The sequence below is a fragment of the Crinia signifera genome, chromosome 3 (assembly GCF_055691185.1).
Source record: "Crinia signifera chromosome 3, ASM5569118v1, whole genome shotgun sequence".
Classification (NCBI taxonomy): Eukaryota; Metazoa; Chordata; class Amphibia; order Anura; family Myobatrachidae; genus Crinia; species Crinia signifera.
The window spans coordinates 169,974,241-169,992,938 of record NC_139219.1 but is presented as its reverse complement, the minus strand read 5'-3'; the positions used below and the strand labels follow the sequence as shown (position 1 = coordinate 169,992,938).

Sequence of the window (18,698 nt, the reverse complement as noted above, 5' to 3'; positions counted from 1 at the left end):
TGATGTGTTTTCGGATAGATGGTGTGGTGTTTTTCCCAGTTGTGCATGTTATTGAACGGCTTCACCTTAGTTTCTTCATTTGTGGAAAGTTGTTTTGCATGGTCAGATGCATGATGGATTCTTCCAGATCAGTGTAAAGAGATGTTATTCAATATCTTTGCACAGAAAGCGAGCATGCTTCAGAAATTTATTGCGAGATGAAGGCGGTTTACAGAAAGCAGTGACTCCCATGGTGAAACACCATGTTCCGGTGGTGTCAGCGTTATGAGATGGGACGTGAAAGGGATAGTCTTGCTCCAGGGCAACACTAAGCCACATGTTGCCAATAAGACCCTCGCCCCGCTGGCAAAATTTCAATGGGACATCCTGAAAATCCTGCATACACCCACGATATCTCAGCATGTGATTCCCATATCTTCGGGCCCTTAAAAATAAAATCACTGAAAGGTCAACCTGTGACAAGGAGGTGCGGGACACCATGAAAAAATGGATCCATCCCTTCCTACACCCTGGGATCAGTGCAGCAATGTCAATGGCAACTATGTGTAGTTGTAATATTACACATGAACTGTAATAAAATATTCTTTAAATAAAATATTCTTTACATACAACCATAGTCTTCATTTGGGCACACATTACATGTCCCGAGAACTGGATTTTAGTAGCATTTCAATTTATAACTTTAATAAAAATGAGGGTTATACAATCCTTATATAAACAAGTTAAACAATTTGTATATCACTGAACCTCTTATGCTGCATTCACATCTGGGTCGGACTTGGGTACGGCACATTCCGATTAAACATGGGTCGCCCATTTATACAGAGTGCTTCCACACTGCACCCTGACCCGAGTCCATATGTCCCCAACCCGACAATAACCCGGGTCTGAGGTGTGAAGTGATAGGGGTATTAGAAATGTATGGAATCTATGGCTTTTCCTCTTAATCTAATAGGGTGTAAGCTTTTGTTAGCAGCCAAATGGGATGCTGGGGGTGATGGAGAACAGAATAGGTTGGGACCAAAGTTAAGCAGAATAGTCTGGGACTGATGGAAAACAGGATCACCTGGGACCGATGTAGAACACGATCAGCTGGGGCCAATGCAATACAGTACCAGATAGCTGATGGCATCGATTGTTGATTGGACTGATTGATGGTATCGATTGGTGTCAATGTTATGCAGATCTGGTATTCAATGGTGTGGATGGTTCCAGTGGTATGCAGGTTTAGATGACCGATGGTGCTAATGGCAGGCAGTTCGGATGTCCGATAGTATCAAAGGTCAGACTCCAGCTCAAGAGAACAGGTCAGGGCAAAAGACTAGCAAGTACCCTGACCAGTAAGCATCGGGGTCTGCGTTGAGGATGTTTTCCCTGAGTTGTGACACTACAATTCTTGCAACTTCTCAAAATCTGCAAATATGTTCCATTAAATTTCCATCTATGAAGATGGCAGCTCATTGATATAGATCATATAGCTGTTGCATCTATTTGTTTAAAAAAAAAAAGCTTGTCTGTAAATAGGAGTCTACTTTCAATACAAGATCCAAATCCTCAGTTTTGTTATTTTTATTATAAGCCAGAGGTTCCCAAACTGTGTGCCGTGGCACCCCGGGTGTCTCAGAGCACTTGCAGGGGTGCCCTGGATTGGTGGTCTAGGACCAATTCAAAGTGTTTATATTTAATATAATAGGCGGTACTTCCCTGCGGATCGCATCGTATGCAAATCGTATGCAAAACAGTGCTGGTTGCTCCACGAGGGGACACGGAAAACTAAGCAAATAGCTTAGTGGGCGCCCAACTAACATATAAGTACCTAAAATACATAGACGAACAGAAGTGAATCTTATCCCGCACCACATAATTGAAACACAATTTACTTAATTTAATATTTTATTTCTAAATTTCTTAATAAGAAATTTTGACCTTGGGTGCCGTAAAAACAATTCTGATACTCAAGGGGGCCGTGACTGAAAAAAGTTTGCAAATGGTATTGAAGGGAAAATATGCCTTTTTTTGCAGTTGACACAAAAGATGTTGAAAATTGCCAAGCAAACATTTTTATTTATCTTAATGACATGTAGGGGGAAATTTACTAAAGGAAATTTGTAAAAAATAGGTGTATTTGTATTTAGAAATACACTTATTTTTGACATTTAGGGCGAAATTTACTAAAGGAAATTTGTAAAAAAATAGGTGTATTTGTATCCAGAAATACACTTATTTTTGACATATACTATCCCGAAAATATGGCAATTCGTATTCGTAATGATGTGCTATCAATACGAAAACGAATTGCCGTATTTTCGGGATAGTAAATGTCAAATATTCCTGGATACAAATACACCTATTTTTTACAAATTTCCTTCAGTAAATTTCCCCCTTACTATCCCAAAAATACGGCAATTCATATTCGTATTGATAGCACATCAATACGAATACGAATTGCCGTATTTTCGGGATAGTAAATGTCAAAAATAAGTGTATTTCTGGATACAAATACACCTATTTTTACACCTATTTTTTACAAATTTATTTTAGTAATTTTCCCCCGTAATGTTTACCTTATATAGGAAATATACACAAAATTACACAATTTTTTTTATTTGAATTAATATTACAAATGTGAGTGATGCTGGCATTTATAGCAGATCTTTTAAACATCTCTCACTTAGATATTGGAATTTAAAGGGTTAAAATGGAAACTACTGCATGGATGGTGTAATAGTTAGCATTACTGCCTGAGGTCATGGGTTCGATCCCCACCATGGCCCTAACTGTGCGGGAGTTTGTATATTCTCCCCGTACTTGCGTGGGTTTACTCCGGGTACTCCGGTTTTCTCTCACAATCCAAAAATATACAGGTAGGTTAATTGGCTCCCAACAAAATTAACCATAGAATGTCTGTGTGTGCGTGTACATGTGGTAGGGAATATAGATTGTAAGCTCCACTGGGTCAGGGACTGATGTGAATGTTCAAATATTCTCTGTAAAGTGCTGCGGAATCTGTGTGTGCTATATAAGTAACTGTTAATAAATAAAATAAATAACTACTGAGGGAGGATATGGATTTAGGAGTCAAGTACTATTTCAGCTCTACTGAGACTGAACGATACCTTTTTTTTTAGAATTGCTTAGTGTGTATGCTCGATGCACGCTCCCGTTAGAGCTTTAAGCCCATACACATTATTGCTACATTATTTTCTTAATAATAATTACTATAATACACCTATTATTATTGTTTATATGCATAGCAACAATCTTATTGCACAGCTTTTGTAATCATCAAAATTAATGTGAAATCAAACCATGCAAATATGGCTGAAAACATGCAGACTACACACATTAAGGACCCTGGATGAAATATAGCTATCTAAACATTAATTTCAGATAATAATGTTTTATATAACATCATATTAGGTATTGTTGATAGGATGATATAATAATATAGTAACGTTTGTCTTTTTCAGACCTCTATAAAAATGGACTTCAAAGAGCTAACTTTGTACCATTCATTGCCGTTTTAAAGGTAAGTTAAGTCACATGATGCATGTAGTTGTTGTTTTACTGAAATGTTTTAACTTGATAATTTTCGACAAAAATATATATATTTAAAAAGAGAATAGGGGTTCACCGACCAATATGCCATACACAGGAAACTATGTTAAGTATAGATAAAAGAGTATTTATTTGACAATACAGGTAATATAGGATTAGAAAAGGGTTTCTTTAGTCTAAAAATGGGACGATATGAAAAATTATATATATATATATATATATATATATATATATATATAAAACTTTGTCATCAAAGGCACTCGAGGGCGGCTTGTAGGAAAGAACGACAACTGACACAGAGGTAGCAGCAACGTTTCAATGATACTTCATTTTCTTCAGCCTGAAGAAAATGAAGTATCATTGAAACGTTGCTGCTACCTCTGTGTCAGTTGTCGTTCTTTCCTACAAGCCACCCTCGAGTGCCTTTGATGACAAAGTTGTGTAAACCATCTGCCAGACGGGGAGAGTGCACCGGACGCAAGGATTGTGTTTTAAGCCGGGAGTCCCGGGTTACGATGGAAATATATATATATATATATAGCTAGGGTTCTCTCAAAGAGACGCAAGCACTCTCCACTTTATCAAAGAATGTTACTTTTTGATAAAAATAAAGTTAGTTTTTATTTTCAACATAACATGTCAAGTAAATCCTGATTTCACCATAGCCCCGACGTTTCGGTCCTAAAGAAAATGGACCTTTATCAAGGAGCGTTTTAGTGGTGAATAAAGGTGAGGATAAAGCTTCAGGAGCGATACGTGTACACCAGCATAGGTGCAGTGGGTGAGACACGTATTGCTCCTGAAGCTTTATCCTCACCTTTATTTACCACTAAAACGCTCCTTGATAAAGGTCCATTTTCTTTAGGACCGAAACGTCGGGGCTATGGTGAAATCAGGATTTACTTGACATGTTATGTTGAAAATAAAAACTAACTTTATTTTTATCAAAAAGTATCATTCTTTGATAAAGTGGAGAGTGCTTGCGTCTCTTTGAGAGAACCCTAGCTACATATTGGAGGACGGATTCCTGTCTGGACTCCTTCGCATGCACCCCACAGCTGATCTATCACCCCCAGTGTGAGTGCGGTCTTTCCCTGGAGTATATATATATATATATATATATATATATATATATATATATATATATATATGAAGGGAAAAAGAGTTTCAGAGGGCACTTCAGATGGTAAATCAATTTTGAATTGATGATTTATATTTAATAAAATGTACAGACATATAAAAAAAATCTGTAATCAGGTATCATACAAATACATGTGGTGAACAATCTCAACAGTAAATACAGCTCTGATTAGTTGTTCAGTTTGATCGATGACAGGGGCCCAATGCGTTTCGGGGTCATGACTTCATCAGGGGCAAGAATGTAATCGATAATAACTATGAGTGTCTTATACAGTGGTATCCACAGATGAATATTTCAAAACAACAGTCCGGAAAGATCCCAATCACTCGGGACAGAGAAAAAGGTTTTTTTTCTCCTCAAACTCAGTGGAGTTATTAAGAGGATTTGCTGGAAGAAATTTCCACAATAATATACTCAGGAGTAGTAGCATGCAGCTGGAGTTCACCACAGTGATTACCATATTGTCAACATATTTATTCAAAATAGACAAAAGATCCTTCTTAAATATATTGGTATGATCATCCATCAATTTATTGTAAACTGTCGTATCAGAAAGCTGTTTTCTCAATTTTTTGTTTAAATTTGTCCAAATCCTGCACCACCACCGCAGGCCGGATGATTCTCCTGGAATTTTTAGCCAAATTCCATAATACAGAGTATTCGCCGCTATATAAATTATCATGTACTTTCTGGCCTCCGCCTACATTTTCATGAACATCCTCCAGTAAGTTCATAAAAGTTATCATTGACGCATTACTGAAGACGTACTGCATTTACGTACCCCTGTGGGAATAGATGAAACTGTAGAATCATATTACATGCAATCAACACCTTTATAATATTCATGAAGTTTAAGTTTACGATTTAAGTAATGCTTTTCAATGTCCCATTGCATCTGATTAAGCCTAACTGTAGGGACAAATTACAAACCATGACTTAAGACTCTGCTTTCTAGATCTGAAAGTTCGTATGATGACAGATTCACTACCGTTTCTTCCCATCTGGGGGACATCCCTTGTGTCCTTGTCCTCCTGTTCTGGCCATTGTGCCTTGTTCTGGATCGCCCACACCGAGTGCGAACCCTTAAAGGGATACATGCTGTAGTATTGGAAATGAAAATAGCATATGGCATCTGCATCTAAACCATTTGTACTCTGCTGCTCAGAGTTAATACAGGTTGAGTATCCCTTATCCGAAATGCTCGTGACCACGAGCATTCCGGATAAGGGAATTTTCCGGTATTTGGAATTAATTTTTTTTAGGCATACTTACCTGTTCCCTGGTGATACAGATAATGAAGTATTCACCACAGTGCGCAAATATAAGCTGCTAGGTAGGACTAATTCTAGGGGTTTTCTTCTAGACCCCCAAACAATAAACAATCGAATACAAAGGTGAATTAATCCTTCAACCAGCGCTTATAGAATAATGAGGAAATTACTTCCCTTCTCCCCTGAAGCACTTCTCAGCCTCCACACTGATGCTGACAATTCACTCCTCAGCAATCAAGATAAATGGTGCATGAAAAATGAAAATGGGGAAATATCATCGCACACTCAATATACTATAACACAAGAAAACATTAAAACATCTTTCCAGAATAATGTAAACAAGCACACAATAAAGTGACAATGTGCATAGGTTCAAGGAAGGGTGATTACCAGATGGTATTGAACTGTCAGAATCTGAAACAGTTCAAAACAGGCATGAAGAAAATATGGATCCCGGGTCACATACAGCATACAGCTCTGTTGGTAAAAGAAAAGTCCTCCCCGGTCCGTCTGCACACCGTCCTCACCGACGCGTTTCAGATCCTAACTGGATCCTTTTTCAAGGTGTATATGTGTGCCTCTCCTTTCCCACTATTTAAACCCTATGTGCGCCAATCAGCGCACTGCATGGTCCCTCGAAAAAACGGCACCCTACTTCCGGGTGTACTTGAAGTCAGCTAGTTCAGTGTACGTCCACTTCCTGTGTCGCATCACTTCCGGTGACGCGACTGTGATATAGACGCTCCCCGGCTTGTGGTTAATCCTCCTTATAGTAACGTTGCGTCACTTCCGGTGACGTGTCCATAATGGATCCATTCATCCATTATGGATGCGTCACCGGAAGTGACTTGACGTTACTATAAGGAGGATTAACCACAAGCCGGGGAGTGTCTATATCACAGTCGCGTCACCGGAAGTGTGATACGGGAGCTACGGATACAGGATACTCAACCTGTAAGATCTCCCTTTTTTGGTACTTATGTATTATCTGGGCTACCATGTTAAATGCACCCCATTTTTTCATACCCCTACTATCCAACTACGCATGGAGTTGATTTTATATAGTGTGGCGAGCGCAGCGAGCCACTGTGCCCGAAGCATGGCGAGCGCACGCGGTCTCATAAGAAAAACGGGAGCCCAGATATTACATAAGTACCCCTTTTTTTTTCACCAGAGAATTCTTTCTGGCCTCCTCCAATCCAGAGATATACTCTATTTTGCTCATAGTCTAATTTAACATTCGCCAATTTGGACTTCTCAAATTGGATAAGGTTGCATTTATAATTAGCAAGTTGGGCCTTAAATTTCTCAGTCCAATTAGTATTATCATCCGATGCGAGTACTGCATTAAAGGATTTTGAAAGTCCTCAATCTTATCCTCTATTAACTTAAGTTCACGACCCTCCTCTTCTAAAACCAGCAGCATTAAATCATAACTGCATTTGTCTAACACTGATATCCAGCGTTTACAGAAGATGTTATTCTAAGGACCAATGATAGGACAGTTTTGTTTTTGACTCTTAAGCCGTGTGAAATAAGTTTCTCTTAAATGAGTCACTTAAGGTCACCCCCGTGATAAAAGTAATCAAGTTTCACGTTGCTTCATTTTATACAGTTTGTACAGCCTTACACTCACCGCCAGTAACACCTGGAGGAGGATCAGTGTTTCTGCATCCTTGCTGGAAGCCACACCCTTGATAGGGTAATTCGTCACTCAACGTTTAAGTCCTTTTCGGGACCTTTGTCAAGACTGGTGGTCTTGACAAATGTCTCGCAGAGGACAAAAACTTTGACTGATGCTGTTGCCCTAATGACTTAATAAAACTTCTGAATATCGACTTCTCCTATGAAACCTGGTGAGTGCTGTCTGCTATTTTCCTTAGATATATCTGAAGCTTAATACTTCTGAGATACAGCACCCTAGCACTGAAGATATACATTTTACAATATATATTTTGGCATGTTTGCAACAGCTCTGTCATTTTCTTCTTTACCTTAGTAAGTGATGCAAAATGGGTTCCCTTGAGCACAGACTTGACTTTAGGGAAAGAAGTCGCACTGCCAAAAGATGCTTCCCAGAGAGCTGTGTGGGCTGGTGTGTTGTCCTGATGGAGGATGACACCATTTTCTAAGACTATGCCTTCTTTATTCTGATTCTTTCTCACAAAGTTTCTAGAACATTTTTGTAGTAGTGTTGAATCTCTGTTGTACTCTCTCTTAGCCAGTCTGCCAAAATAACACCCTTGATATCAAAGAAAACCATTAACATGGCCTTCTATTTGGATTTGCTTTGACGTGCTTCCTTCATTCTTGGTGATGATGGTGTTTTTCAGTGCATTGACTTTCGTTTTGTCTCAGGATCTTACTGGAAGATCCATGTTTCATCACAAATAATAATTTTATCTCAAAAATGTGATTCTGCTTTAATTTGCAACAACATTTTTGCTGATATTTGCTGATTTTTTTTTCTTCTGTTCAGCAATGAGAAATCATCTTAGCAAAATCTTTATACAAAATGTGTTTCTTTGTTACCAGTTATTTATATAGCGCACACATAATCCGTAACACTTTACAGAGAATATTTGTACTATATTCCCTACCAAATGTACTATATTTCCTACCACATGCACACACATTCACACACACATTCACACTAAGGTTAAGTTTTCATGGGGGCCAATAAACTTACCAGTATATTTTAGGATTATGAGAGGAAACCAGAGCACCTGTGAGAAACCCATGCAAGCATGGGCAGAATATACAAACTCTGCACCATTAGGGCCATTGAGGTTATTCAGAACTGATCGCTGAGCTACTACTTTGCAGAGCCCTGCGATCAAGTAATCTCCACCCAGCCAGAGTAAAATCCCATCCTGTGCAAGCCTGCAAATTAGCAGCAAATCGATACCATCTAATGATCTTTCCAGTGTATGTAGTCTGTGTGTAGCCCAGGACTTAACTCAGCGGGTGCGATAGAAACAGGTTGATCGGGTCTGGAGCTGACATCACACAACTTCCCTTCAAATGCCTGGGTATGCCTGCTTTTTCCCTGACACTCTCAGAAAACGGATGGTTACCACCTCCAATGCCGGTTTCATGTCAATCAACTTGCGTATGGCCAACAATAAAAAAAGTAGCAGGATTTTATGTCAGAATGGCCTCGCACATGCCACTATGATCCGTACGCATACATAGTCATTCCATTATTGCCCAGTCTGCATATTCGCAGCCATGCAGTCAGGTCTGAATAACCCCCCCATGATGAAAATCAAAACCATGACCTCACAAGCATCACTAAATCTTTGGGCCACTCAAACACATGTGCACATGATACACAATCTGCCCCATAAGCCTTGTTTAGCATACAGAAAGATACGGTGGGCGTTTTGCTCAGTCACTCTTATAATTGAAATACCGTTACATCAGATTTTTCTATGTACTTTCATTATAATCTTTGTATTCTCACTTGTTGACCTTGAATCCCAATATTCTATAATTACACTCAGAATAAATTCAGCACGTGTTAGAACTGGCAATGTCCTCACTGGTCAGTTTGGTGTTTTTCATTTTAATAATGAAGTGACCACTGTACGATATTCTCCACTTTAAAAATATTATCTAGATTGTGATAGATTTATTAGCTGACTATACTCGGGATAGAATCACACGGTGCTGTGTACACATTCAATTAAGACTATATAGTACAGACCTGTACTATATTGTGTTGCCTGCACAATCTATTTTTCTATTTGATTTCAATGCTGCAGGGCCGTGCATCAGGATAGAATCGGGATCGAATGCAGCTAAAAAACATTTGATTTCGCTTCGATTTGGCGTATATAAGCAAAATCGAATAGAAAATACTGTAGACCAAATCGAACCATGTGTACACTACATTAGACGCTTGGATGTTTCGGTTTATGCAGATGGATAGTGCGACAGTCACTTGGTCTATGTTGACCATTTGCATGTGTAGACCTAGTGTATGTTGACACTTTTCAGGTGTTAACCTGATTATGGTCAACCATTATTGGTCAACCTAGTGACTGTCAATCTAGACACTGTCTATTATTTATACTAGAAGCCACTTTTTGGCGTCAACTTTTTGATGGTAGGCAACTTCTCTTTCTGTAATTTGCATATTCGTGCTGAATAAAGCTCTTATAACCTGAGGTGTAATAACCTTATTGAGTCTTATTGAGTTTCTGTGACCTAGCACCCATTCCAAAGTATCAGTAGCCAGGATCTGAATGCAGCCATTGCAGCTTTGTGCTGTGCGGTTTTTCTAGCAATCCCTATTTTATAACCTGGTTTCTTCTGTATGGCTCAAACAAGGATACCACCATGATTTTGTTAAAGGTTTACACCTGTGAATACCAAACACCAATTTCATCAAAATAAATGTATGACAGTTGACCCGTGTTGTATAGTTAGTAATATTGTAGGTGCCACTTCTGCTATATATCATAATATGTAGAACAGGTGTCCTATCTCAGTTGGACAGATTCTGACTATATTTATACATTAACATTTGCAAAATAAGTATCAAGTAGATTCTCATCTTGCTTATAAAGAAAATTTGGTACTCTTTACCTAGCACTAGGGAAGCCAATCCCGGGGCATTTTTTCAATCCCGGGATTCGGGATTGAAAAATGCTTAATCCCGGGATTCCCGGGATCCCGGGATTGGCTTTCCTAATTAAAAGACTGCCCCACAAACTTACATTTGATGGTTGCCGGGTGGGGGGACGGGTCGTCCATGCCGCTGGCGTGCTGGCTTCGCGCTGGCTGTGGGCGCTTGGGCTGGGCGAGTGGGCGCGCTGGCTGGGTGGGTGCTTGGGCTGGGCGGGTGGGTGCTTGGGCTGGGCGGGTGGGTGGGCGCGCTGTCCGGCACGGCATTACAATGCCGGGCGCGTCCTCTGCCTGCGCAGCGTGACCCCTGATCTCACGCTGAGAGGTCACGCTGCACACAGTGCTGCCGGGAGAAGTCGGGCAGCGTCTGAGCGATGCTCAGATGCTGCCCGGCATTAGACTGCGCACATGCGCAGTCTAATCCCGAAATCCCGGGATTGGAAACTCCAATCCCGGGATTGAAATCCCGGCGTTTTGGGGGCCAAATCCCGGGATCCCGCCGATCCCGGGATTGGCCACCCTACCTAGCACGGCGCCCATCGCGGTCATCGCGGGCATTGAATGCACTAAAAAATCGGGTGCGATGCGATGCCCGCGATTTCCCATAGGGAACAATGTTAAATTTCTCAATTGACCCGATTTTACTGTTCAATGCCTCAATTGACACGATTTTTCCATAGGAAACAATGTTAAATGGCCCACAGAGGCCAAATAGCCACCCTGAAGTGTGAAATGGCCCCCACAATTGTTAACGCCACCCCACGATCAACGTGAACCCGAAGCGTGGCGTGCGCAGCGAGCCCGCGAGGGGCGGCGGTACGCGTCCTACGACCTTTTCATACCCCCACTATCCACGTCGGCGTGGAGTTGAGAATAGAATAGTGTGGTGAGCGCAGCGAGCCACCGAGCCTGAAGCGTGGCGAGCGGACGCGGATACCTGTGAAGCCCGCGAAGGGACGCGTTTACCTGTGAAGGTATCCGCGGCCCCTCGCTGCGCTCGCCACGCTTCGGGCTTGGTGGCTCGCTGCGCTCGCCACACTATTCTATTCTCAACTCCACGCCGACGTGGATAGTGGGGGTATGAAAAGGTCATAGGACGCGTACCGCCGCCCCTCGCGGGCTCGCTGCGCTCGCCACGCTTCGGGTTCACGTTGATCGTGGGGTGGCGTTACCAATTGTCGGGGCCATTTCACACTTTAGGGTGGCTATTTGGCCTCTGTGGGCCATTTAACATTGTTTCCTATGGAAAAATCGTGTCAATTGAGGCATTGAACAGTAAAATCGGGTCAATTGAGAAATTTAACATTGTTCCCTATGGGAAATCGCGGGCATCGCGTCGGTCGCGTCGCACCCGATTTTTAGTGCATTCAATGGCCGCGATGCCCGCGATTTTTTTACCTGCGATGCCCACGATCAAAATCGTGGGCGCCGTGCTAGGTAAAGAGTACCGAAAATTTACTACAATTCAAGCAACAGTAGAATAACCCAATACATTTGTTATTCAAGTTGAGGGACCATCCCTCTATTACTTTTCTGTTAACGTTAATCACATCCCATAAAGCCTGTAAGCCAGTTAAAAAGACTTTTTATGTTCTTTATCTCAAACCATCATGGAGGTCTGCAGAGAGGGTCTTTAATCCAATAAACATTTAATTGAAATCATGAATAGAAAGCCAAACGAAAAACTGCGACAAGAGTACGTTGACAGCCATTTTAATCAGGTGGAGCTCCCCAGTACTTGACAAATGTACCAACAAATTCCTATTCATTTGCAGCAATTTTTTTGGGAGGGTATACCTGGACAAACTTCTACTGACAGTAAGAAGATGGTGCTATAGAAATAATCCAGTGTCATGCAGGATGGACAGGGCAGGCAGAGGCTGTGAGAAATTCACATAGCTAATAGCTGTGGCCAAAGCTGGTTTTACAAGGGGATAGATAATTAGATGTAATTAGGGTGTATGAATTGTTGTCTCTTTGCCCTCAGCTTGAATAATTTTGGAAGTAAAAACTCCTTGTGGTGTAAATGCTTTGATGTATAAAGAGTCATTGTGGTTTGGCAGTATAAAGGCAGTGTTTTTCTTCTTCTTACATAATGGCTGCAATACATAAAGAGTGAATAGGCATAGCAACCCCCAAATCTACTCAACAGCAAGGACCTAGAATTTTCTTGAAATAGAATGTGACAGAACTTTTTTTTCTTTTAGTTAATGAGGGAATGAAAGTAAACTAAGAGAGAATTATTTATCTGTATATGTTCTTTAATTAAATGTAACTGCTGTCTTATGTAAATAAAGCTAAAACAATTCATAGTTCAAACAAGATCAAAACACAACAAGAATTTGTTGAAACAATAATATATTACTTTGAAATGTAAAATGTCCTACAACAGTCATGTCCACTTTGAAATAGATTGTGATGTACTTTCCTCTGTCAAAACTAACAGTGATCCACCATTTTGTATACCAAAGTTTGTGTTTCATTGAGGATTCAGTAAAAAATGAAAATAAATAATTTGTAAAAAGATCTAATATATTTTTAATTAGCCACCCCCCAGTTCACATTATGCCCCATTGTAGTTCCAAAGTTCATGTAAGGACACAGTGTAGTGCCTACAGTTAACCTTATGCCACTGTGGTCTACCTTATGTTGTGCTATTGTACATTGTAGTCCCACCAGTTCATATTAGGCTGCAGTGTCCCTAGTTTACATTATGCCACATTGTAGTGCCCCAGGTCACATAATACTACAATGATCTGATTCACATTATAAAACACAGTGCAGCTGTTCACATTATGCCACATTATATTGCCTCCAGTCCTTATTATACAACATTCTTGTGCCCTTAGTTCATATTATGCCAAATAGTATTGCTCCCAATTAATATTATGCCATATTGTAGTCGTTTCAGTTCACATTATGTTACAGTACCTTCAATTTACCTTGTCGAACACAGTGCTGCTCACATGCCACATTATAATAACCCTTCTTCATATTATACCGCAGGACCTTTGTTAAAACTGAGTCTGATTGTCGTGGCCCAGTTATTATTATGCTAGAGTTCACCCATTTATTTCTTATTTACTTTTTCCTCTGTCTTCTTCTCTTCCTTGGCTAGCTGCTCTTCTACTCACAGGGATAAGGTGTAATGATATTATAATGCCATGTGCACAGCAAGGAAAGCTGCCAGTAGTATAGAACGGATTAAATGGTGGCACTGCAGAAGAAAAATGGTATTGAGTGTCATTTCAAATATTATTGCTCACTGCGATTGCAATCTAACGATTACCCATCAACCAACCAACCAATCAGTAGTTCACTATCAGTGTGTTGGACATCCTTGAACTACAGCATAACCAAAAGAGGTATTTGTGTATTATCTGGGCGCCCGATTTTTTCACTGCACGTAAAAAAATCACATTGCATCGCATACAATCATATCGCATGCGATGCGATGCAACGCGATTGGACCTGATTTTTAATCGTACAGGCACCCAGATGCCTGATTCCTATGTTAAATCCCCCCTGACCTGATTTTTAATTGTACACTAACCCTGATGGGCAATTACTATTTTAAATGGCCCCCCATTGTTAACGCCATCCCTCTATCAACGCCAACCCGAAGCGTGGAGAGCGCAGCGAACCCGCGAGGGGTGGCGGTACGCGTCCTCCGACCTTTTCATACCCCCACTATCCACGTCGGCGTGGAGTTGATTTTATATAGTGTGGCGAGCGGACGTGGAATACATGTGAAGTAATACGCGTCCCCTCGCGGGGCGCACTGCGCTCGCCATGCTGTGGGCTCGGTGGCTCGCTGCGCTCGCCACACTATATAAAATCAACTCCACGCCAACGTGGATAGTGGGGGTATGAAAAGGTCGAAGGACGCGTACCGCCGCCCCTCGCGGGCTCGCTGTGCTCGCCACGCTTCGGGTTGGCATTGATACTGGGGTGGCGGTAACAATGGGGGGGCATTTCACATAGTAATCACCCATCAGGGTGGGTGTACAATTAAAAATCGGGTCTGGGGGAGAATTTAACATTGTAATCAGGCATCAGGGTGCCTGTACAATGTAATATCGGGTATAATCGTGTCGCATCGCATCGCATGCCACTAGTTAAGGCATGCGATCCGACGCGATATTAAAAGTGTACACTCCTCCCGGGAAAGGTTCAAATCGGGTCCAATCGCATCGCATGCCTTAACTAGTGGCATGCGATGCGATATATCGGGCGCCCAGATAATACACAAGTACCCCAAAAGATTATAGAATGCCTAAACATGGAAATAGAATTTGTGATCATGTAGTTCAGAAAACTATATTGATTTTAGTGTAGTTTTTTGTGTATGCATATGTAGTATGCTGGCTCTAAAACAGTCTCAGTAGCCAGCATACCAAATAGTATAAAAATATACTGCCATATGCAGGGCCAGCAACAGAAATCTTGGGGCCCTGTACACTGATATTTCTGGGGCCTCCCCACGTAATCCCAAACCCACACATTTTGCATTGCGCTGGTACAGGGAGTGCAAGCTAACTTTCCCTTACTATTATGGCGCCTCCAGATCCGCCATTATCTGCGGCTTCTACTGCTGGGCGATTAACAACAGAACATCTTTTGAAAATACAGTATCTGCTTTTTGGGATTCACAGAAGTTCCTATAAAAGTCTCCTGTTGTGAGAAGAAGGCCTTAGGCAGGGCAGGAGGCAGCCACAGCATGGAGTGCGGAGCAAATTTCACAATAGGGCTGCGCATGCGCAGTAAGGTCTGTGCACAGTGCTGACAGGAGACAGCCGACTCAGCCTCCGAGCACTGAGTGGCTGCTGCCTGCTGCATTGTATGTGCTGACCAGTGTTCCCGCTCAGAGACAGTGGAGGAGAGCAGATAGAGGGGGGAATGGTATTATACATAGACCCTGGCCTTTAAAGTACACAGGCCCATCTTGGCATCAAAAGTGAAGGATGTAGTTGTGCGGTCTGGCAAAGGGGGTGTGGCCACAGGAAAGGGGGCATGTCCTCAAATGTAGTGTACCACACCATATACCACTTCTACACATTGTGCAACAAAATACTAGACCCCATTATACTTGCCAGTTGCCAAACGGAATGAGCCCAAATTCACATCATGCCACATGGATTGAGCCAAAATTCACATAATGCCACACGGATTGAGCCAAAATTCACATAATGCCACACAGATTGAGACAAAATGCACAATAAATTCCACAAACCTGGACATTGTGCTCCGAAGGCGCGCAGTAAAAATTTACACCGTAATGCCCATTACATGTTACGTCACACACCATAATGTCCATTATGTATTATGCCAATTACAAATTATGCAACATAAATGCTGCTTACCTACATGCCAGGGGTTCCATGTTCATTGCCATGTGGGATTACGTGTTTGTTGCCATCTGGGATTACATGCTCGTTGCCAGGGGTTCCATGCTTGTTGCCATGTGGGATTACATGCTTGTTGCAAAAGGGGAATAAATGTTCGTTGCCATGTGGGATTACATTACATGCTTGTTGCCAAGGGGGAATAAATGTTTGTTGCCATGTGGGATTACATGACCGTTGCCATGGGGGGTTACATGGTTATTGCCATGTACGAATAAATAAATGCTCGTTGCCAAGGGGGAATATATGCTCCCAGTGAAGTGATGGGGTCGTTGCCAAGGGGGAATATTTGGTCCCCCCACCTCCAACAGGGACAGCCGCCGCCGCAGACTGTAACTATGCACTGACATATACAGACATATACAGATCAACTGCAATAGTGTTAGATCCTCTGATAGAGCTTGCAAAACATCGCTGTGCCCAATATATGCAATCTTTTCAATGGCAGCCGCCGCCACCGGGAAGGTCTGTAATATGCGCTGACAGCCGGGCAGACAGGGAGCTCGGGACATACAGCACTGTGAATACAGCCGGGCAGCCCCCGGCTCTCTGTCTGCCCGGCTGTCAGCACATATTACAGTCCTTCCCAGCGGCGGTGGCTATCCCTGTTAGGGGGGGGGGGGATGTATGTCAGGAATGACGGGGGGGCACGTGCCCGGGTGCCCCCCCTCCTCCTAAATCTGCCCATGCACTCAGCAGCCGGAGAGACCCGTGACAGCGTGCGGCTGAACACTGTGTTTACAGCACACAGACACGGGCGGGGGTGGAGCGGCACAGACATGCCCCCCTTGACCCCCCCTGTCGCCAGCCCTGGCCATATGCAAGAAGTGACAACTTATTTTAATCCAAGTCATAAAATCTCTTGTTTAGATCAACATTTCAGTTCTTTAATTATTTTTTTCAAGATCATACCCCTTTCACATTGCACTTTTAAAACGGTATATTGCCGTTTTTTTCCCATTTTAAAACGTTTAAGGCTGCAATGTGAAAGTGCCAAAGTTGATTTACCGGTTAAAGTTAACTGGTATTTCAACACGGTTAAAAAGCAGAGTCCTACACGTTTAAAGCCGTTTTTTAGGCAGTGTGAATGGCTCTATTTCAATAGCTTGAAACGTGTCCCTTGGGGGTTAAACGGGTTGAATGTTTGAATGGTATTAAATGATTTTTAAAACGGTTTTCACCTGCAATGTGAAAGGTCTCAAGGCTCAGACCCGTTTTAAAGTCCCATTTAAGAATACCGTGTCATTACCCATTTCTGCAATGTGAAAGCAGTATTAGTGATCTTTAAAACAGTGCATTAAACTAACTGCAATGTTGATCTAAATAAGCTGTTGTGTGATGTTGTTATACGAGTGATATGGTGACGGCTTAGAAGCATTGTCTTACAGAGATGACCAGGCAATTATCTTCTCCATGAATAATGTTGAGTGCTAGTAAGACAGTAATGTCCAGTCGGTGAGTCAAAATAGGGTGAAGGGTGAAAGAGATACAGAATGGAAAAAAGGTGGGATGGGCTGTTGTCAGCAAGGCAGAGATGGGCCTCTTTCCTGGGAGTAGTGTCTTTGTGAATAATTCTAGTAGATACAGTTGTGGAGTGATACAGCTATGGATTTGTGACGGGGTTTTGGTGACAGTTAAAAGTAGTATAAGCCTGTGGTTACTCTGGAAAGTTAGCAGTTATTGGTAGAAGATGAAATCTAGGGCCTTATTTTAGTTCATTCTTTCTGACCAAATTCTTCTTAGATGGACAAAACCATGTGCACTGCAGGTGGGGCAGATGTTACTTGTGCAGAGAGAATTAGATTTGGGTGGGGTTTTACTTCATAGTGAGATTTTTAACTCACCCAAATCTATATCTCTCTGCACATTTACATCTGCCCCCCTGCAGTGCACATGGTTTTGTCCATCTAAGAAGGATTTTGTCAGAAAGAGTGAACTAGAATAAGGCCCCTAGTGTGTCAAATCATGTTTATTCTACTTCACATGTGATGGCAGTTTTTCCCATTACCAAGCAAATTCTATGCTAAGTATTAAAAGGAAAGGCTGGTACTATATAAAAGGTGTGTTATAAGGGCATAAATCCTAGTAAATTCCCCCAACATGTGCAGAGAGATTTATATTTGAGTGGGGTGTGTCCAAACTAAAATCTAAATTGCAGTGTAAAAATAAAGCTAACATCTTTGGACTACGTGCAAAAGCAGTCAGTATTTACCCTGCACAGAAACAGTATTAATGTATGTGTTTCCCTTGCATAGCAACATGATTTGTTCCAGACACAAAATAACTTGCTTTTTTTTTTTTGCTTTACTGAATCTGGCCCTATGAGCATTAGAATATGGTAAATCATTTATGTAATAGACTAACCCTTCTATTGACATATTTCTATAAGAATTAAGTATCATCTACTCAGAGTCAGAATAAACAATATTTGAGAGAGCAAATGGGATAATTATGGATGATAGTGCTTCAGATATGGGTCACATGCAGACTGTTATAGCAGAGCATAGATAAACATAAGAGAACCTTGCTTTTCTATTAGGAAATCTATTTACAGCTAATACTTGCATTAAGGTTAAAAAGGTTGATGAAGTGATACCAAGTTGTGCAATACTATTCTCTTCATGTCAGAATGCAATTACCACTGATTCATAAAACTGTCTGTGAGAAGAGCTGTGGTTTATTAATCAGCTG

General features: G+C 41.5%; 1 protein-coding gene across 4 annotated transcripts in view; it reads left to right on the top strand.

Moving 5' to 3' along the window:
- The window catches only part of AFG1L (AFG1 like ATPase), a 193,514-nt gene that overhangs the window by 113,098 nt on the left and 61,718 nt on the right, over nucleotides 1-18,698 (top strand). For all 4 annotated transcript variants that reach the window (XM_083176932.1, XM_083176930.1, XM_083176931.1 and 1 more), the window contains exon 7: nucleotides 3,471-3,529. In XM_083176932.1, coding sequence (XP_083033058.1) covers nucleotides 3,471-3,529 — 59 coding nt within the window. The remainder of the gene's footprint in view (nucleotides 1-3,470; nucleotides 3,530-18,698) is intronic.